The sequence below is a fragment of the Mobula hypostoma genome, chromosome 4 (assembly GCF_963921235.1).
Source record: "Mobula hypostoma chromosome 4, sMobHyp1.1, whole genome shotgun sequence".
Taxonomy (NCBI): Eukaryota; Metazoa; Chordata; class Chondrichthyes; order Myliobatiformes; family Myliobatidae; genus Mobula; species Mobula hypostoma.
The window spans coordinates 93331565-93353604 of NC_086100.1; the positions used below are offsets into that span (position 1 = coordinate 93331565).

Genomic DNA, 22040 nt, shown 5'->3' on the forward strand with positions numbered 1-22040 from the left:
CTTGTCCACAGAACATTGTCTCAGAAACATAGTGGAACATCCAAGTGGTCTTTTGCAAACTTGAGATGCGTAGCAATGTTTTTTTTTGGAGAGCAGTGGTTTCTTCCATGGTGTCCTTCCATGAACACCATTCTTGTTCAGTATTTTTCTTATCGTGGATACGTGAATGGAGACTTTAGCCAGTTCTAGAGATTTCTGCAGGACTTTTGCTGTCACCCTTGGGTTCTTTTACAGCTCCTTTATCATTGCACATTGTGTTCTTGGTGTGATCTTTGCAGGAGAGTAGCAACAGTACTGAATTTCCTCCATTTGCAGACAATTTCTCTTACTATGGACCGATCAGCTCTCAAGATCTTTAGAAATTCTTTTTTTTAGCCTTTTCTAGCTTCATGCATCTTTACAATTCTCCTCCTAAAGTCCTCTGAAAGTTGTTTTGATTGAGGCTTACTGCACATAAACAGATCTTTCGTGACAAGACCAGGCTCTGTCAGTAACCCGAGCTGGTGTCTTCTTTATAGGGCAAGCACCTCTACAACCCACACCTCCAATCTCACCTCATTAATGAATTGAATTGAATTTATTTAAATCTTACACCTATGTCACAAAGTGAGGGAGTAAAGATATTTGCATTATGACTCCAGCACGATGTGAAGTTAAAAGTCCAACTCCGAATAGCTTTTGTAGAAGGCATTACCCCAGAGGTTCACATACTTCTTTGAACCTAGACTGTGATTGTTTAATTGATGAGAAGTAGTACAATTGTTTGTGTGTTATTATTTTAGGCAGATTGTGTTGGTCTGGTTTTGTGACTTTGATGAAGATCAGACCACATTTTATGAGTTATTAATGGAGAAAAACCATGTTATTTCAAAGGTTTCATTAACTTTTTCTTGCAACTGTACATCCATTGGAAAGTTTTCGAAGGTTATGGTCGAGTAAGGGCCTGCTTCAGTGCTGTATAACTCTGTGACACTTTTTCCTACTTTAATTTTCCCATATTTGAATTGTTTTCCCCCATACCAAACCCCAGTGAATTCATCACAAACTTGCTTGCAAGGCGATTATTCTATTGTCAACTCAAGTATTTTGGATGTAGGAGTATCTGAAAGAAATCCACTTGGTCACAGGGAAAACATGCAAAATGCATACAGACAGCAGCAGAGGTCAGGATCACTAGAACTGTAAGGCAGCAGAACTACTGGCCACAACTACGATCCCCAAAACTCTCCAGCTCCTTTATAGCGTGAAGATTCCATTCCAAAGTAAACCACAAAGTCGCCAATTATAGCATTTTCTCATCAGTGAAGAAAATAATTTAATAGCGGAAGTAGGGAGATTGTGTTAAGGAGAGCCTGGAGATCATAGACTTGAGTTTGCTGGAATTTAGAAGAGCAAGAGTGGACTTGACTGATACACAAGCTCTCATGAGATCTTGACAGGAAGGATTTTCAGACCATGTTTCCTCTTGTGGGTAAATCTAGAAACCAGATACTTTTATGAATTTAAACGCAAACAACAGGAATTCTGCAGATGCTGGAAATTCAAGCAACACACATCAAAGTTGCTGGTGAACGCAGCAGGCCAGGCAGCATCTATAGGAAGAGGCGCAGTCGACATTTCAGGCCGAGACCCTTCGTCAGGACTAACTGAAGGAAGAGTGAGTAAGGGATTTGAAAGCTGGAGGGGGAGGGGGAGATGCAAAATGATAGGAGAAGACAGGAGGGGGAGGGATAGAGCCGAGAGCTGGACAGGTGATAGGCAAAAGGGGATACGAGAGGATCATGGGACAGGAGGTCCGGGAAGAAAGACGGGGGGGGGGGTGACCCAGAGGATGGGCAAGAGGTATATTCAGAGGGACAGAGGGAGAAAAAGGAGAGTGAGAGAAAGAATGTGTGCATAAAAATGAGTAACAGCTGGGGTACGAGGGGGAGGTGGGGCCTAGCGGAAGTTAGAGAAGTCAATGTTCATGCCATCAGGTTGGAGGCTACCCAGACGGAATATAAGGTGTTGTTCCTCCAACCTGAGTGTGGCTTCATCTTTACAGTAGAGGAGGCCGTGGATAGACATGTCAGAATGGGAATGGGATGTGGAATTAATCAACTGTCGGAGGCAGAACGCTCTGTTCTCAGTAAGGGCCTCACGTTTGTCCCCCTTCGCCCACACCTCAGCGAGTTCCGTGTTCGCCACGATGCGGAACTTTTCTTCCGCCGTCTCCGTCTCTGAGCCTACTTCTTCGGCAAGGACTCTTCCACCCCCACCGATGACCCCTTCTCCCGTCTTCAACCCTCCTCTTCTTCATGGACACCCCGCTCTGGTCTTCTGCCTGCTCTGGATCTCTTTATTGCCAACTGCCGACGGGACATCAACCGTCTCGACTTCACCGCACCTTGTCCCCATTCCAACCTCACTCCTTCGGAACGCTCTGCTCTCCACTCCCTCCGCACTAATCCTAACATTATTATTAAACCCGCTGATAAAGGGGGTGCTGTTGTAGTCTGGCGTACTGACCTCTACCTTGCCGAGGCACAGCGACAACTCGCGGATACCTCCTCTTATTTACCCCTCGATCGTGACCCCACTAAGGAGCACCAGGCCATTGTCTCCCACACTATCAACGACTTTATCCGCTCAGGGGATCTCCCATCCACTGCTACCAACCTTATAGTTCCCACACCCCGCACTTCCCGTTTCTACCTCCTACCCAAGATCCACAAACCTGCCTGTCCTGGCCGACCTATTGTCTCAGCTTGCTCCTGCCCCACCGAACTCGTTTCTGCATACCTCGACACTGTTTTATCACTCCTTGTTCAATCCCTTCCGACCTATGTTCGTGACACTTCTCACGCTCTTAAACTTTTCGATGATTTTAAGTTCCCTGGCCCCCACCGCTTTATTTTCACCATGGATGTCCAGTCCTTATATACTTCCATCCCCCATCAGGAAGGTCTCAAAGCTCTACGCTTCTTTTTGGATTCCAGACCTAATCAGTTCCCCTCTACCACCACTCTGCTCCGTCTAGCGGAATTAGTCCTTACTCTTAATAATTTCTCCTTTTGCTCCTCCCATTTCCTCCAAACTAAAGGTGTAGCTATGGGCACCCGTATGGGTCCTAGCTATGCCTGCCTCTTTGTTGGGTTTGTGGAACAATCTATGTTCCATGCCTATTCTGGTATCTGTCCCCCACTTTTCCTTCGCTACATCGACGACTGCATTGGCTCTGCTTCCTGCACACATGCAGAACTCGTTGACTTTATTAACTTTGCCTCCAACTTTCACCCTGCCCTCAAGTTTACCCGGTCCATTTCCGACACCTCCCTCCCCTTTCTAGATCTTTCTGTCTCTGTCTCTGGAGACAGCTTATCCACTGATGTCTACTATAAGCCTACTGACTCTCACAGCTATCTGGACTATTCCTCTTCTCACCCTGTCTCTTGCAAAAACGCCATCCCCTTCTCGCAATTCCTCCGTCTCCGCCGCATCTGCTCTCAGGATGAGGCTTTTCATTCTAGGACGAGGGAGATGTCTTCATTTTTTAAAGAAAGGGGCTTCCCTTCCTCCACTATCAACTCTGCTCTTAAACGCATCTCCCCCATTTCACGTACATCTGCTCTCACTCCATCCTCCCACCACCCCACTAGGAATAGGGTTCCCCTGGTCCTCACCTACCACCCCACCAGCCTCCGGGTCCAACATATTATTCTCCATAACTTCCGCCACCTCCAACGGGATCCCACCACTAAGCACATCTTTCCCTCCCCCCCCTCTCTGCATTCCGCAGGGATCGCTCCCTACACAACTCCCTTGTCCATTCGTCCCCCCCATCCCTCCCCACTGATCTCCCTCCTGGCACTTATCCGTGTAAGCTGAACAAGTGCTACACATGCCCTTACACTTCCTCCCTTACCACCATTCAGGGCCCCAAACAGTCCTTCCAGGTGAGGCATCACTTCACCTGTGAGTCGACTGGGGTGATATACTGCGTCCGGTGCTCCCGATGTGGCCTTTTATATATTGGTGAGACCCGACGCAGACTGGGAGACCGCTTTGCTGAACATCTACGCTCTGTCCGCCAGAGAAAGCAGGATCTCCCAGTGGTCACACATTTTAATTCCACATCCCATTCCCATTCTGACATGTCTATCCACGGCCTCCTCTACTGTAAAGATGAAGCCACACTCAGGTTGGAGGCACAACACCTTATATTCCGTCTGGGTAGCCTCCAACCTGATGGCATGAACATTGACTTCTCTAACTTCCGCTAGGCCCCACCTCCCCCTCGTACCCCAGCTGTTACTCATTTTTATGCACACATTCTTTCTCTCACTCTCCATTTTCTCCCTCTGTCCCTCTGAATATACCTCTTGCCCATCCTCTGGGTCACCCCCCCCCCCATCTTTCTTCCCGGACCTCCTGTCCCATGATCCTCTCGTATCCCCTTTTGCCTATCACCTGTCCAGCTCTCGGCTCTATCCCTCCCCCTCCTGTCTTCTCCTATCATTTTGCATCTCCCCCTCCCCCTCCAGCTTTCAAATCCCTTACTCACTCTTCCTTCAGTTAGTCCTGACGAAGGGTCTCGGCCTGAAACATCGACTGTGCCTCTTCCTATAGATGCTGCCTGGCCTGCTGCGTTCACCAGCAACTTTGATGTGTGTTACTTTTATGAATTTATTTAGGAAATTGATAAGTTGAAAATTGTCTTTCAATTTAATCTTTTAAACTTGCTTCCTCAAAGGGTGATGGAAGCAGAGTCACTGAATATCTGTGAGGCAAAAGTAGATCAGTCATCCATTAACATGGATGGCTGAGCAGAGCTAAGGTACTGACTTCTCAGAACATGCTTTTTCTGCTTCATTGCTAGGTTCAGTCAGCCCAGCAGAAATGTGGAAGGGTATGTAATGTGGCATAATCTCCAGCATAGCTTTATTTCTGCATTGTAATCTGCAGCCACAAAAGTTATGGACACATTGGTTCACAAGGAGCACAGAACTAAAGGATGCCTTTGTATCATTGAAATTTACCTTTACTTTTGAAAAATGAGAGGACTTGTGCCACTTTCTAACTCTTACAAACTCATGACAAGCACACTCATGACCTTCACTCAACTTGAATACAGGTGTGCCCTGCTTTTCGAACATTCGTTTTACGAAACCTCACTGTTACTTAAGACCTACATTAGTTACCTGTTTTCGCTAACAGAAGGTGTTCTCACTGTTACAAAAAAAAGCAGTGTGCGGAAAAAGAAGCGCGCAAAAAAAAAAGCAGCGCGCCCCCCAAGCAGCCGTTCTCCCCCGGATTCGGAACTGCATTCTCGCCGGCTTTGCTTAAACACGTGCCTGTGAGCATCTGTTTGCAAGATGAGTTCTAAGGTATCGGAAAAGCCTGAAAGAGCTCATAAGGGTGTTACACTTAGCGTAAAACCAGACATAATTAAGCGTTTCGATCGTGGTGAACGAAGTAAGGACAAAGTGAGTTTGGCTTATGGAAGTTGACGAAGATGATCCTGAAGAGGTTTTGGCATCCCATGACCAAGAACTGATAGATGAAGAGCTGATGCAATTGGAAGAGGAAAGGATAACAATCGAAACCGAATGCAGTAGCAAATGGACCGAAAGTGAAGTTGTCCAGGAACTGAATGTGAAGCAATTGCATGAGATTTTCGCTACAATGATAAAGTATGACTTTAATTTTGAAAGAGTACGGAGGGTTAGGGCATATTTGCAAGATGATTTGAGTGCTTACAAAGAACTGTATGATAGAAAAATGCACGAGGCTAAGCAGTCAAGCATACTGTCGTTTTCAAGCCTTCCCCATCAGCCACAGCAGATGACAAACCTCAACCTTCGACATCGAGGCAGGCAGACATAGGAGAAGATAAGATGCCTGCCCTGATGGAAACAGACGACGAGATGATACCCCAGTGTCCTACCTCAACCCCCAGGCCCTGGACAGATACCGATTTGCGGAGAATGCAGCGGTAGCCAGGAGGCACACAGCACATCTTTAAGAAAAAAGCCGAAATAAACATGCTAACTAATTAGGTGCCGCCCGGCACGTAAATGTCGGCCAAGATCAGAGGCGACGCAATCGGCAAATGCCTCTGATCTGGGCCGACATTTACGTGCCGGGCAACACTGAATTAATTAGCTTGCTTATTTGGGCTTTTCTCTTAAAGATGTGCTGGGTCCATCCCGGCTGCTGCTGTACCCCTGCATGCTTCGCGGATTGGGATCGATCGGCGGCTCAGAGGGTGGGGGGGGCCACTGCACCACCCCAACCTCCGACGGCTCAGCCTCACACACCATCGTCAGTGTGCTCGGCGCTGTCTTCCCGATTCCTGTAAGTGATACTACACTATACACACATTATTTCTACTTTATATCGGCTGTGTATTTTTACATGTTATTTGGTATGATTTGGCAGCTTCATAGCTTAAAGGTTACTGGAGAGAGTGTTTCTGCTGAGAGTGCTTGCGTGAGATTTGCGCTATGGAGAACAGTGCAGGCAATGATTGTGGAAAAGAACTTCTACATTATATAGGCAGTGTATATATCATATCATTCCTGCTTTTACTATATGTTACTGTTATTTTAGGTTTTATGTGTTATTTGGCATGATTTGGTAGGTTATTTTTGGGTCTGCGAACGCTCACAAATTTTCCCCATATAAATAAATGGTAATTGCTTCTTTGCTTTACGACATTCCGGCTTACGAACCGTTTCATAGGAACGCTCTATCTTCGGATGGCGGGGGAAACCTGTATTTACTTCAGTGCACCAACACTCCCAAAAGGCACACAAATCTACTTTCATAAGCACTTTGTTTCTGAATGACACAGCCTTTAAAACAATTCCATAAAAGCACACCTTTTAGGTACTTCAATACTTTTGAAGGTATTACATTTCTTGCTGTACACTGCTGAAAACTTCAACCCATATCCAAATAAGAAATAATTTAAGAATGTGCAGCCTCTACAGATGCAGCTGCTGCAGATTGCACATTGAGTACAAAATTTTATGTAGTTGAATGGAACTGAACAAATCCCTTGCTGTCACACATACCACTGAACCATCAACTAAACCCAAACATGCTATGATTATCATTTCAACATTAAGTCATTTTAATCCCACAAATGTTACTCTATGAAGGAGCCAGTTATAAATATCTACTACTGTTCTTCAGGTTCAGATAACATCAGGAAACAGTGGCACTAACACAGCTCCTTATTTTACTGTTAACATTACTCCACAGTTTACAGGTAGATGAAAAACTCTGATGTTTTGGTATGATTCTTCCTAAAATTGCCATTCAATCAACCCTTATGCAAAATATTGAATACAGTACAGCAAAAGAACACGCCCTTCAGCCCACATGTTGTGCCAAACTAATAATTAACAACCTAATTAATCACTTCTACCTGCATTTGGTTCTCATCCCTTCATTGTCTGCACAGTCTTTTATCTAAGAGCTTCGTAAATGCCTCTATCGTATTTGCCTCCACCAGTGCTTCAGTCAGAACCTCAAGTACTCTATGTTAAAAAAAACTTGCCCCACACATTTCCTTTGAACTTCTTCCTCTAACCTCAGTGAGATGCTTGCTCTCTCATATTAGACATTTCATTCCAGGTAATAAAGATACCAACTGTTCACTCTATCTATGGATCTCACAACTTTATAAACATCTACAAGTATACACTCGGCCTTCACTTCTCCAAAGAAAACAATGGTGTAAAACACTGCCAAAGGATACAATGGATGTCAAATCTCTACTCATAGCACATGCCCTTTAATCCAGGCAGCATCCTCATAATACTTTTCTGCATCCTCTTCAAAGACTCCACATCCACAAATGGGAGCTACAAGAATTGAATGCAATATTTCAGATACAGCTTAACCTGAGTTTTATGAAGTTACAGCACAACTTCTTGAGTCTCGAACACAGTGCCTTGACTAATCAAGGCAAACAGACAACGTAGCTCTTTACCACTCTATCAACCAGTATGGTCAATTTCAGAGAGCAATGGACTTGAACCTCAAGATCCTTCTGTACCTTCATACTGGTAAGGTTTCTGTCACTATTTGTGTACTGACACTTAACATTTGATCTCCCAAAGTCCAACACCTCACATTTGTCCAGATAAAATTCCATCTGCTATATCTCTGCCCATTATCTGCAATTGATCTTTATTCCACTATATCCTTTGGTAATATTCGACACCAATCTTTCCATCATCTATAAACTCACTAAATCACACATCCATATTTTCATCCAAGTCTATTATATACATCATAGAGCAGAGGTCTCAATACGGATCCCTGGGGAACATCTCTAGTCAAGAGCCTTCAGCCAGAATAAGTCACATCGACCACGACCTTCTATCTTGAATGGGCAAAAGTGGATAGAGACATTAACAACCTAATTAAATTATAGAGGCTCAGCAGAAAAGAAGGATAAAATTTCTGTGCCATATCTGTCTCAGACTCTATATATTGTAAAAAAATGACCTTGAAGTTACCTGTGGATTGTTGGCTTCAGCAAGCTTGCATTGTCGAAGGAACAGCTTTAGATTTCCCCAATTCATGTACGGAAATAATACCACGGGCCTCTCCCCATCCTCAATGCAAACGTGATTGACAGGCAAAAGGTTTCTGCGCCAACAAAAAGCAAAACAAAATTAGTCGCAATCAAACAACAATGAACAGTTATAGAGTACAGAACAGTACAGTACCAGACAGGCCATTTGGCCCATGATATTTTGTTGCTCCTCATGCCAATTTATAATAAATGCCCTCCTACAGTGTATCATTAATACACCTCCATTCCCTTCATATTCAAATGTATATGTAAAAGCCTCTTAAACTCCACCTAAACAGCCTGATTAACCCATTACAGGTACCAATCAATCTCTGTGAAAAGCGCTTGGTCCTCACATTACCTTTAAACTTTGCCCCTCCAACCTCAAAAGCACGTCCTCTGGCATTTGACCTTCCTGCTTTGAGGAAAAGATTCTTATTGTCTCCCCTATACATGCATCTCATAATTTAAAAAAAAAATTTCATCTGCTGTAGGTAGGACAACCAAGTTTTTTCCTATTTTTTTCTTATACTTCTGGTCCTGGTAGCAAGCTGGTAAACCTCTTGTGCCTCGTCTCCACGTTCTTCCTATAATGGGATGACCAAAACTGCATGTAATACTCCAAGTGTAGTCTGATTAATGTTTTATATAGCTGCAGCTTCACTTCATTACTCCTATACTCAACACTAACACCAGTGAAGGCTAGCAGGCCACATATCTTCTTTAACACCTTATCCATTTGTGTAACCACTTTCAGTGAACTGTGGACCTGAACACCAAAGTACATTGTATATCAATGCTATGAAGGTGTCGACCATTAACTGTATATTTTCTTCTTTAATTTGACCTCCCAAAGTCCACACCTTGTCCAGATTAAAATTGCCTAACATAAACTTATTTGCAGCTCTGAGAGCTCCATGGCCAGTAACACCATATTTCTCATGACACACGAGGCTCAAATTTGTAATTTGGTATCTATCCAACAGATTCAGATTCATTTATCAAACGAATATCAAACATAAATTAAAATGCCACGTCCCATTCCCATTCTGATGTGTCAATCCATGGTTTCCTCTACTGTCAAGATGACGCCACACTCAGGCTGGAGGAACAACACCTTATATTCCATCTGGGTAGCCTCCAATCTGGTGGCGTGAACATTGATTTCTCACTTTCGTTAATGCCCCTCCTCCCCTTCTTACCCCATCCCTTATTTATTTTTATTCCCTCTCCCTATTTTTCCTTCTCTCTCTATCATTCCTTGCCTGCTCTCCATCTTCCACTGGCCTCCCCTCTCCCTTTCTTTCTCCCTAGGCCTCCTGTCCCATGATCCTCCCTCTTCTCCAACTCTGTATCCCTTTTGCCAATCAACTTCCCAGTTCTTAGCTTCTTCCCTCCCCCTCCTGTCTTCTCCTATCATTTCGGATCTACCCCCCTCCTTTCAAATCTCTTCTTTTAGTTAGTCCTGACGAAGGGTCTCAGCCCGAAACATCGACTGTACTTCTTCCTGTAGATGCTGCCTGGCCTGCTGCGTTCCACCAGCATTTTGTGTGTGTTGATGAAAATGCATTGTTTGTGTTCGCAACCAAGACACCCAAGGATGTGCTGAAAGCAGCTCGTAAATGTTGTCACACATTCCAGCGCCAACACAGCATGCCCACAAAGTTTAGCAGAAAAACACAGAACACAACAAGCCACAAAACAACAGCAAAACAAATTCCTTTCCTCCTCCCTGCTTGCACAGACATTTCATCCCAGGACACAATGACCTGGGGGCCAGCTGACCCAGTGGGCCACCAGTCCTCGTCCTCACTGGACCTCATCCAAAGATGTCCATTATCTGCATTTGTGTGCAGAGCGGAGGACGAGACTCTGGCATGACCTATTACACCCACACATCCTTGGCCCTAAATCCTAAACTGATCCCCAACTTCCCTCACTGTCCTCTAGACCATCCCTATGAACGTAAAAGCTAAATCTGACTCATGACCTTGACAGAGACCAGAGCTCCATGCTATCTTGACTGAAAACAGATTCTAAAACATTAATAAAGTCATATTTCAATGTTAGGTGGCAGTGTATGCAGTACTGATGCAGACACATCAGTTAGAACAGTAACAACAACAACTTAATTATAGAGCACTTTTCATACCAACAACGATAGTATCACGGCTATAGAAAGTGAGGACGTTGCAGAGAGAGTGTCCACTGAGTTGGTATGGGTGGAAGTCAGAAATAGGAAGGGATCAATCACTGTGCTGGGAGTAGTCTGTCGGCCCCCAAATAGCTCTCGGGACACCGAGTAGATAAGCAAGCAGATTTGAGAATGGTGCAGGAAATACAGGGTTGTAGTTATGGGTGATTTCAACTTCCCTCATATTGACTGGCACTTCCTGACTGCAAAGGGGATAGATTTGTCAGGTGTGTTCAAGAAGGATTCCTGACACAGTATGTGGACCGGCCGACCAGAGGAGAGGCCATACTGGATCTAGTTCTGGCCAGGTAGCAGATCTCTTGGTGGGGGAGCATTTTGGTGAGAGTGACCATAACTCCCTCAGTTTCAGCATAGCTATGGAAAAGGATAAAAACAGACAAAATGGGAAAGTGCTTAACTGGGGAAGGGCTAACTACAAAGGAATGAAGCAGGAACTAGCGAGGGTAAATTGGAAACAGATGTTCAAAGGTGAAAGCACAGAAGTAACATGGAGGAAGTTTAGGGACCAGGATAGGTGTGTTCCACTGAGACAAGGAAAAAATGGCAGGAAAAGGGAACCGCGGCTGACGAAACACAGGAGGCAACTCGTCAAGAGGAAGAAGGAAGCATATGTTAGCTATAAGAAGCAGGAAGCAGGAGGGGCTCATGAGAAATATAGGGTAGCCAGGGAGGAGCTTAAGAAAGGACTTAGGAGAGCTCGAAGGGGGCATGAGAAGGCCTTGGCATGTAGGATTAAGGAGAACCCCAAGGCGTTCTATGCGTGTGTGAAGAACAGAAGGATGACAAGAATGAAGGTGGGGCCGCTAAAGGATAAAAAAAGGCAACATGTGCCTGGAGGCGGGGGAGGTTGGGGAGATCCTAAACGAATACTTTGCTTCAGTATTCACAAGTGAAAAGGACCTTGATCAGGGTGAGGTCAAAATAGAACAGGCCTGTGTGCTGGATAATGCGGAGATTAAGGAAGTAGTAGTGTTGGATCTTCTTAAAAGCATCAAGATTGATAAGTCCCCAGGGCCGGATATACCCCAGGTTGCTGTGGGAAGTGATCGTTGGAACAGTAGCTATGATCTTTGAATCCTCTTTGGCTGCAGAGGAGGTGCCGGAGGATTGGAGAATAGCAAATGTAGTTCCCTTGTTTAAAAAAAGGTAATAGGGAGAATCCTGGGAACTATAGACCGGTGAGTCTTACGTCGGTGGTCTGCAAACTATTGTAAAGGATTCTTAAGGATAGGATCTACAGCATTTGGAGTAGTACAGTCTACTCAAGGATAGTCAACATGGTTTTGTGAAGGGAAGGTCATGCCTCACGAGCCTAATTGAGTTTTTTGAAGAGGTAACAAAAGAAATTGATGAGGGTAGGGTGGTAGATGTGGTCTACATGGATTTTAGCAAGGTATTTGACAAGGTCCCCCACGAGAGACTCATCCAGAAAGTCAAATGAGGCATGGGATCAATGGAACCTTGGCTGTTTGGATAAAAAATTGGCTTACGGGAAGAAAGCAGAGGGTAGTAGTGGAAGGAAAGTATTCTGCCTGGAGGTCAGTGACTAGTGGAGTGCCGCAAGGATCTGTCCTGGGACCACTGCTCTTTGTGATTTTTATAAATGACCTAGGTGAAGAGGCGGAAGGATGAGTGAGTAAGTTTGCGGATGACACGAAGATTGGAGGAGTTGTGAATGGAGCTGTAGGTTGTCAAAGGTTACAAGAGAGTAAAGACAGGATGCAGAGTTGGGCAGAAAAGTGGCAGATGGAGTTCAATCTGGTTAAGTGTGAGGTGATGCATTTTGGAAGAACGAACCAGAAGGCTGAGTACAGGGTTAATAGTCGGTTACTTAAGAGTGTGGGTGAACAGCGGGACCTTGGGGTTCAAATCCATACATCCCTCAAGGTCGCTGCATGGGTTGATAGGATAGTTAAGGCGGCCTATGGCTTCATTAATAGGAGGATTGAGTTCAAGAGTACAGAGGTCATGTTTCAACTCTACAAATCTCTGGTGAGACCACACTTAAGAGAGGTATTGTGTTCAGTGTTGGTCACCTCATTACTGGAAGGATGTGGAAGCTATGGAGAGGGTGCAGAGGAGATTTACCAGGATGTTGCCTGGATTGGAAAACAAGTCTTATGAGGCAAGGTTAGCAGAGCTGGGACTTTTCTTTTTGGAGCATAGAAGGATGAGAGGGGTCTTGATAGAGGCCTACAAGATTATGAGAGGCATAGATAGGGTGGATAGCCAGTACCTGTTTCCCAGGACACGAATAGCAAACACCAGAGGGCATATGTATAAAGTTAAGGGAGGGAAGTTTAGGGGAGACATCAGGAATAAGTATTTTACACAGAGGGTTGTGGGTGCCTGGAATGACGTGGTGGAGGCTAAAACATTAGAGGTATTTAAGAGCCTCTTGGATAGGCACATGGATGAAAGAAAAATAGAGGACTACGGGGTAGTGTGGGTTTAGTACTTTTTTTTAAAGGAATATATGGGTCAGCACAACATCGAGGGCCAAAGAGCCTGCACTGTGCTGTAGTATTCTAGTGTCTACTGCAAAGTGCTTTCAATGGAATAAAGTGCAAACAAGAAAATAAAAGACAAAAAGATGTTAGTTAAAAGCAAGGTTAAATAAATACACTTTGAGCTAGTGTTTAAAAGTGTCAAGTGAGTCTGCATCCCTTATAGTTTTAGATACTGAGTTCCACAGTTTAGGAGCGTAGCTTATAAAAGCTGACCTGCCAATTAACTTTCAAAAGAGATAGTTTTAATTTAAAAGACTAGCAGAAGACTTGAGAGCTCGAGCAGGATTATAAAACAAAAGCGATTCTCTGATGTACTCTGGTCTCAGACCATTCAGAGCTTTAAACACAAGAGAACTTCACAATTAATTCTGAAAGATACAGGAAGCCAGTGCAGGGTAAGCTAGGATGAGAGTGTAATATGCTCCCTCATACTGGTTTCAGTTAAAAATCCAGCAGTGGCATTCTGAATAAGTTGAAGTTTGTCAATAGAGTGCTTTGAAAGGTCAGTAAAAAGTACATTGCAGTAATCTGATCTATTCGATATACAGGTGTGAATTAGATTTTTTTAGCATCATAAGGTGATGGAAACAGAGGTGCCTTTGCAATTTTTAACTGCATAAAATCTTCCTTTCCTGTACTTCCTTCCTCAAGCTTCATTCTTCCATGTTCAACACCCCACTCCCTTTTGCCCTTGCTTCTATCTCCCAACCAGTATGTTCTGCTTCTGCATCATGCCCCAAGTTCTTGTTTCACCCTCCTTCCCTCGCCACCATCCATTTTCTTCACCTCCATCCTCTGTTCCCACTCCTCCCTCATTTTGACCATCCTGCTGGAAACACCATCAATCCTGCATCTTTGATAGCTGGTGATGTGACGTCTCAACCCAGCCACTTTTCATGGATGATTATCAACTTTAGTCTGTTGAGAATAATTTTTGATGTCAGAACCTGTTGCCAAGTTTGTTTCCAGGCCCGAGCTTGTTGCCGTAGCACACAACCTCTGATCCGAGGTCAGAAATACCATGAGAAACAGTCACAGTAATTTCACAGTGCACCTGTAAGAAGTCTAAGTCACAATAAGGTCTGATTTATTCTTACTTACCAGACTGTGTGTAGATCTACTATAAATGTCATGGAGGTACAACTTTAAAATGCCCTACACCTGGTAGTGCAACTTCAAATTAAAGCTAGTTCAGGATTACCAGAAATAAAAGGCTATTGTGGAAGGAAAAACAGCAGATGTCAGTGGGGAGAGGCTTCAGAAGAATACACAAAGGACTTCAAACTTTATAACCTTGTAAGAAATTAAGATTTAGGATCCTTGAATAGGATTTGTTACTTGACACAGTGATTGATTCAATGTTTAAGCATATTTTGTATTGCGTCTCCAGAAACAGGCCCTTCAGCCCAACCAAAGCAACCAATATGGCCATCTAAGCTGGTTCCATTCGTCTGTATCCCTCCAAACCTTTCCTACCAAAATATCTATCCAAATGTTCCTCTGGCAGCTTGTTCTATATACCCACCATTCTATGCGAAGAGGTTGCTTCCCAGGTCTCATCTATATTTCTCCTGTCTCACTGTCCTCTAGTTTTTTGATTCCTTTCCCAGGGAGAAAGATTGGGTGCATTCACCTTTTTTACAGTTGCAATAAGAAGTTTGTGAACCCTTTGCAGTTACCTGGTTTTCTGCATTAATTACTCATAAAAAGTGGTCTAATCTTCATCTAAGTCACAAACACAATCTGCCTAAACTAATAACACACAAATAATTGTACTTTTTCATCTCTTTATTGAGCACATTGTTGCTCAGGCTGGAAAAAGTATGTGAACTCTTGTATTTAATAACTGGTAGAAACTCCTTTAGAAGTAATAACCTCCACCAAAAGTTTCCTGTAGCGGCTGATCAGACTTGCTCAGTGACGAGGTGGAATTTTAGACCATTCCTTCATACAAAACTGTTTCTGGGAGACCTTGCTCTTCAGGCCATCCCACAACATCTCAATTGGGTTAAGGTTTGCACTCTGACTTGCCATTCCAAAACACAAATTTTTTTCTTTTTAAACCATCCTGCTGTTGATTTAGGCTTGTGTTTTGGATCATTGTCTTGTTGCATCATTCAACTTCTATTAAGCTTCAGGTGACAGACAGCTGTCTGAACATTCTCCTGTAAAATGTCTTGATACAATTTTGAATTTATTATTCCCTCAATGATTGCAAGCTGTCCAGGCCCTGAGACAGCAAAGCAGCCCCAAACCCAAATGCTCCTTTCTCGATGCTTCAGAGTTGGGATGAGATGTTGGTATTGGCATGCACCAAACATAGCAGTGTGCATTTCTGTCAGAAAGTTCAACTTTTGTCCCTCCTGCCCACAAAAAGTTCTCCAGAAGCATTGTGGAACATTCAGGTGGTCTTTTGTAAACTTGAGATGTGCAGCAATGTTTTTTTTTGGAGAGCAGTTGGTGTCCGTCCATGAACATCGTTCCTGGTCAGTATTTTTCTTATCATGGATATGAAAGAAGACTTTAGCAAGTTCTAGAGATCTCTGCAGGTCTTTTGCCTTATCCTTGGGTTCTTTTTCACCTTCATCAGCATTGCATGTTGTGCACTTGGTGTGATCTTTGCAGAATGCCTACTCCTAGGGAGAGTAGCAACAATACTGGGTTTCCTCCATTTGTAGACAATTTCTCTTACTGTAGACTGATGAACACTCAGGCCTTTAGAAATGCTCTTGTAACCTTTTCCATCTTCATGCATCTCTGTATTTCTCTTACTAAGTTCCCCTGAAAGATGTTGTGATCAAGGCATGGTGCACATAAACAGAACTTGAGAAGAGCAGGCTCTGTCAGTGCGCCTGTTTTTTTTTAAGAGAGCAGGACACCTCTACAACCCACATCTCCAATCTCATCCTATTGATTGGAACACCTGATATCAAACAGCTTTTGTAGAAGGCATTACCGCAGAAGTTTACATACTTTTTTGAGCCTAGACTGTGAATTTTTAAATGGTGTACTCAGTATTGATGAGACAAAGTACAATTGTTTGTCCGTTATAGTTAGGCAGACTGTGTTTGTTTATTATTGTGACTAAGATGAAGATCAGACCACATTTTATGAGTAATTAATGCAGAAAACCAGGTATCACAAACCTTTTCTTGCACCTACATGCCTGTTCTGATTACATAAGCTTCTGTATGATTACCACTCAGTCTCCTATACAATAAGGACTACCCAACCTCTCCCTATAACTCAGGACCTCAAGTCCTGACAACATTCTAGTACATCTTCTTTGCAACTTTTCAAGCTTAAAACTGCCCATTCAATGAAATGGGAACCAAAACTGTACACAATACACCAGGTATGACCTCACCAAGGTCTTGTACGCATAAAAAAAAAGGCATCAAACTAAATGGAAGATAGAGGTTTGAGGAGCTTTTAAAAACCTGCAGAAGGAAACTAAGAAGGTCATTCAGAAGGAAAAGATAATTATGAGAGGAAGCTGGCAACTAATAACAAAGAAGATACTAAAAGCTTTTTTAAGTATATAAAGGGTAAAAGAGAGTCGAGGGTAGATATAGGACCAATACAAAATGATGCGGGAGATATTGTAATGAGAGATGCAGAGATGGCAGAGGAACTGAATGCGTATTTTGCATCAGTCTTCACAGTGGAAGACGTCTGCAGTAAACCAGACATTCAAGAGTGTCAGGAAAGTGCGGTTTGTGCAGTGAAAATTACGACTGAGAAGGTGCTCAGGAAGCTTAATGGTCTGAGGGTGGATAAATCTCCTGGACCTGATGGAATGCACCCTTGGGTTCTGAAGGAAGTAGCTGGCAAGATTGTGGAGGTGTTAACGATGATCTTTCAAGAACTGATAGATTCTGGCATTGTACTGGATGACTGGAAAATTGCAAATGTTACTCTGCTATTTAAGAAGGGTGGGAGGCAGCATAAAGGAAACTATGGACTTGTTAGCCTGACATCAGTGGTTGGGAAGTTGTTGGAATCGATCGTTAGGGATGAGATTACGGTGTACCTGGAGGCACCTGACATGATAGGCCAAAGCCAGCATGGTTCCCTGAAAGGAAAATCCTGCCTGACAAACCTACTGCAATTCTTTGAGGAAATTACAAGCAGGGTAGACAAGGGAGAAGCAGTAGACGTGGTGTACTTGGATTTTCAGAAGTCCTTTGACAAGGTGCCGCACATGAGGCTGCTTAGCAGATAAGTGCCCATGGAATTACAGGGAAGTTACTAGTGTGGGTAGAGCATTGGCTGGTCGACAGAAAACAGAGAGTGGGAATAAAGGGATCCCATACTGGCTGACTGCCAGTTACCAGTGGAGTTCTACAGGGGTCAGTGTTGGGACCGTTACTTTTTACGAAGTATGTCAACGATTTGGACTATGGTATTAAGGGACTTGTTTGCCGATGATACAAAAATAGGTGGAGGAGCAGGCAGTGTTGAGGAAATAGAGAGCCTGCAAAGAGACTTAGATAGTTTAGGGGAATGGGCAAAGAAGTGGCAAATGAAATACAATGTTGGAAAGTGTATGGTCATGCACTTTGGTGAAAGAAATAAACGGGCAGACTATTATTTAGATGGGGAGAAAATTCAAAATGCAGAGATGCAAAGGGACTTGGGAGTCCTTATGCAAGATACCCTAAAGGTTAACCTGCAGATTGAGCCGGTTGTGAAGAAGGCAAATGCAACATTGGCATTCATTTCCAGAGGTATAGAATATAAGAGCCAGAATGTGCTCTAAAAAGCACTCGTGAGACCACACTAGGAGTATTGTGTGCAGTATTGGCCTCCTTATTTTACATAGACCATAGAATAGTACAGCACAGTACAGGTCCTTTGGCCCACAATGTTGTGCCGATCCTTAAAACCTGCCTCCCATATAACCCCCCACATTAAATTCCTCCATATACCTGTCTATATAATCTCTTAAATTTCACTAGTGTATCTGCCTCCACCACTGACTCAGGCAGTGCATTCCACACACCAACCACTCTCTGAGTAAAAAACTTTCCTGTAATATCCCCCTTGAACTTCCCACCCCTTACCTTAAAGTAGTGGTCACAAACCTTTGTAAGCCCAAGATCGCCCACCTCGACCTTAGTGAGAGGCAAGATCTACCTACTAAATCGTTTAGAGAAAAAACAACTCAGATTGTACTTCCAATTTGAGACCTTTTATTTGGGCTAATTGTATTTGAATTACACAAAATACTTTTGGTCAAATTTTCAAATTAATTGAAAGAAAACACTGCAACTAGCATATCCCCAGCGGCCTCATTGACTACAGACTGGTGGCACTGAAATCCCACATCACGAAGACCCTGGACAGACTTGCTCTGGAGCTGCTCCAGCCTATGGTCAGGCCACACTTAGATCCCCTCCAGTTCGCCTACCAGCCCCGACTAGGAGTTGAGGATGCCATCGTCTACCTGCTGAACCGTGTCTACGCCCACCTGAACAAGCCAGCGAGTACTGTGAGGGTCACGTTTTTTGACTTCTCCAGTGCGTTCAACACCATCCGCCTTGCTTTGCTGGGGGAGAAGCTGACAGCGATGCAGGTGGATGCTTCCCTGGTACCATGGATTCTTGACTACCTGACTGGCAGACCACTGTACGTGTGCTTGCAACACTGTGTGTCCGACAGAGTGATCAGCAACACTGGGACTCCACAGGTGACTGTCTTGTCTCCTTTTCTCTTCACCATTTACACCTCGGACTTCAACTACTGCACAGAGTCTTGTCATCTTCAGAAGTTTTCGGATGACTCTGCCAAAGTTCGATGCATCAGCAAGGGAGATGAGGCTGAGTACAGGGCTACGGCAGGAAACTTTGTCACATGGTGTGAGCAGAATTATCTGCAGTTTAATGTGAAAAAGACTAAGGAGCTGGTGGTAGACCTGAGGAGAGCTAAGGTCCGGTGACCCCTGTTTCCATCCAGGGGGTCAGTGTGGACATGGTGGAGGATTACAAATACCTGGGAATACGAATTGACAATAAACTGGACTGGTCAAAGAACACTGAGGCTGTCTACAAGAAGGGTCAGAGCCGTCTCTATTTCCTGAGGAGAATGAGATCCTTTAACATCTGCCGGACGATGCTGAGGATGTTCTACGAGTCTGTGGTGGCCAGTGCTATCATATTTGCTGTTGTGTGCTGGGGCAGCAGGCTGAGGGTAGCAGACACCAACAGAATCAACAAACTCATTCGTAAGGCCAGTGATGTTGTGGGGATGGAACTGGACTCTCTCACGGTGGTGTCTGAAAAGAGGATGCTGTCTAAGTTGCATGCCATCTTGGTCAATGTTTCCCATCCACTACATAATGTACTGGGTGGGCACAGGAGTGCATTCAGCCAGAGACTCAATCCACCGAGATGCAGCACTGAGTGTCATAGGAAGTCATTCCTGCCTGTGGCCATCAAACCCCTTGGAGGGTCAGACACCCTGAGCCAATAGGTTGGTCCTGGACTTATTTCATAATTTACTGGCATAATTTACATACTACTATTTAACTATTTATGGTTTTATTACTATTTATTATTTATGGTGCAACTGTAACGAAAACCAATTTCCCCCGGGATCAATAAAGTATGACTATGACTATCAAACAGGCCATAGCTGTCTTTAAGAATATTACAATACTTCACACCTTTAATTCTAAGTTTCATTATTTAATTTTATTTCAACATTAAAAATAAATTAATAAACATTGACTGTTGCACTCAGTGTGATGACTGGGGCTGAATACTTTCTGCTAGTTCTCTGAAATTTGGCTCATAACTACAGACAGCCAGTCTGAGACAGTCTGTGAGGTGTCTGTCAGTAAGACAGCTCCTGTACTTAGATTTAATAATTTTCATCTGTGAAAATGCAATTTCACATAGATAAGTTGACCCGAAGTAGGCACTGACTTTTAGTGCACATGCGGTGAGATAAGGAAACTTCTCCCTGCTGACAAGCCCCCAAAAGTCACCGTCCCTTGACCTTGCTTTAAGCTCGATGTCATTTTGCAAATCAATTATTTCCATTTCAGTATCACTTGTCGCACCAAAACTTGCTGGAATTTGGCTGCTATCTGTTCTATAACGATTGGCAGAAATGGGTTTGAAATAAATGCAGCAATATCTTCCATGACGTTTAACTCCCCAAAATGCCGATCGAACTCTATTGCCAGTTTGTCTAGGTGAGCACAGTACTGCTCAGGGCGAAAAGCATTTTTTTCCTTGATGGCCTATAACATTTTTTCCAAGTTGGGAAAGTGTGTCAGCCTCCCATTCTTTAAATTTGAAATCCAAACACCAAGATTGGCCTGAAACGCATTTACTGCACTTATCATGTGGGTTAGGTGTTGGTCTTTTCCCATGAGCTCATTGTTAACTGCGTTTAATTTAGCCGTTATGTCTGTCAGAAACCCTAAATCCAGTAGCCATGCATCATCTGACAGTTCCTCGTGCTCCTCGTTTCTTGTCAACAGAAAAGTCTTTATCTCAGGCAGCAAGTCAACAAATCGTTGCAGAACTTTGCCGCAACTCAACCACCGAACATCAGCATGAAGAATTATGTCTCCATAAGCGGCATCCAGCTCATCCAATAACACCTTGAATAAGCGGTGCTGAAGCGCTTTTGCTCGAATCAAGTTTATCAGTTTGACCACCAGTGTCATTACATGAGAAAAGATCACAACCTTCCCTGCTAAGGCTTGCTGATGAATCATACAGTGATAATCCAGGAAGTTGGGAAAATCAGGGTCATTACGGCACAGTGCTATAAAACCAACGCGCACACCACGTATTGCTGGGGCCCCATCAGTAGTAATTGCCACCAGTTTATGAACAGGGATGTCATTTTCACGGACATATTTTTTAAACTCATTGTAAATATCCTCACCTCTCGTTCTCTCCTTTAATTGCAAAGGAGTGAGGAAGTCCTCCTTTGTTGTAAAATCCTGGAAAGCCATTCTGATAAATACAAGCTGAGCTGTTTGCATTACATCCAGGGATTCATCAAACTGTAGTGAAAAATATTCACAGAGTGACAAGTCCTTTAACACTTGTCGATCCACGTCCTCTGACAGTGACTCTACCGTCCTTGTCACTGTTGCAGGGCCAAGCGGTGTATTATGTGCTGTGGTTGTGATGTCGTTTTTGTTTTTAAAGTCATTAAAAACAATCTCTGCGGTAATGGCCATTGCTTCCTTGAATAAATGGCCATCTGTAAAAGGCTTCTTGTGTTTAGCCAAAAGGTGACTTACACGAAATGATGCTTCAATAGCAGTCTTATTTTGAGCAGCATGGTTTGTGAAAACCGATTGCTGGGCCTTCAACCCCAATTTCAGCTCCTCAACATTCCTGGGTCGAATTGTGCTCTTTGGGGGGTAGGTGTCTTTAAATTTCTGGTGGTTGGTGGTCTGGTGCTGCTCCAGATTTCCTCTTTTAGTCAGTGCTTGTGTTTGGTGGCACAACATACATACACACTTATCTTTCACCAAGGTAAATAGAAATTCCTCTTCCCATTCTGGATGGAATTTGTACATTTTCACCTTCTTTCGTGGAGCCTCCGCCTTGCAGGATATCACGAGCGAGTGCCGTATATTGATGTTTGCGACAGTCTGTACTCTTATCTAATCTAATTGGTCACTTTGATACAGCACAAGCTACTCTGAAACCACAGTGCATGGCGGGGGAAGCTATACACACATGCGCACTGGGGAGAAAGAATGAAACTA

At 43.7% G+C, this 22040-nt stretch overlaps 1 protein-coding gene across 4 annotated transcripts in view; it reads right to left on the reverse strand.

Moving 5' to 3' along the window:
* Positions 1-22040, reverse strand: part of ryk (receptor like tyrosine kinase) — a 408854-nt gene that overhangs the window by 111680 nt on the left and 275134 nt on the right. For all 4 annotated transcript variants that reach the window (XR_010017706.1, XR_010017704.1, XR_010017705.1 and 1 more), the window contains exon 12: positions 8514-8646. Coding sequence is in view for 1 of the 4 variants with exons in the window: in XM_063046162.1 (XP_062902232.1) it covers positions 8514-8646 (133 nt within the window). In the remaining 3 variants the exon portion in view is untranslated. The remainder of the gene's footprint in view (positions 1-8513; positions 8647-22040) is intronic.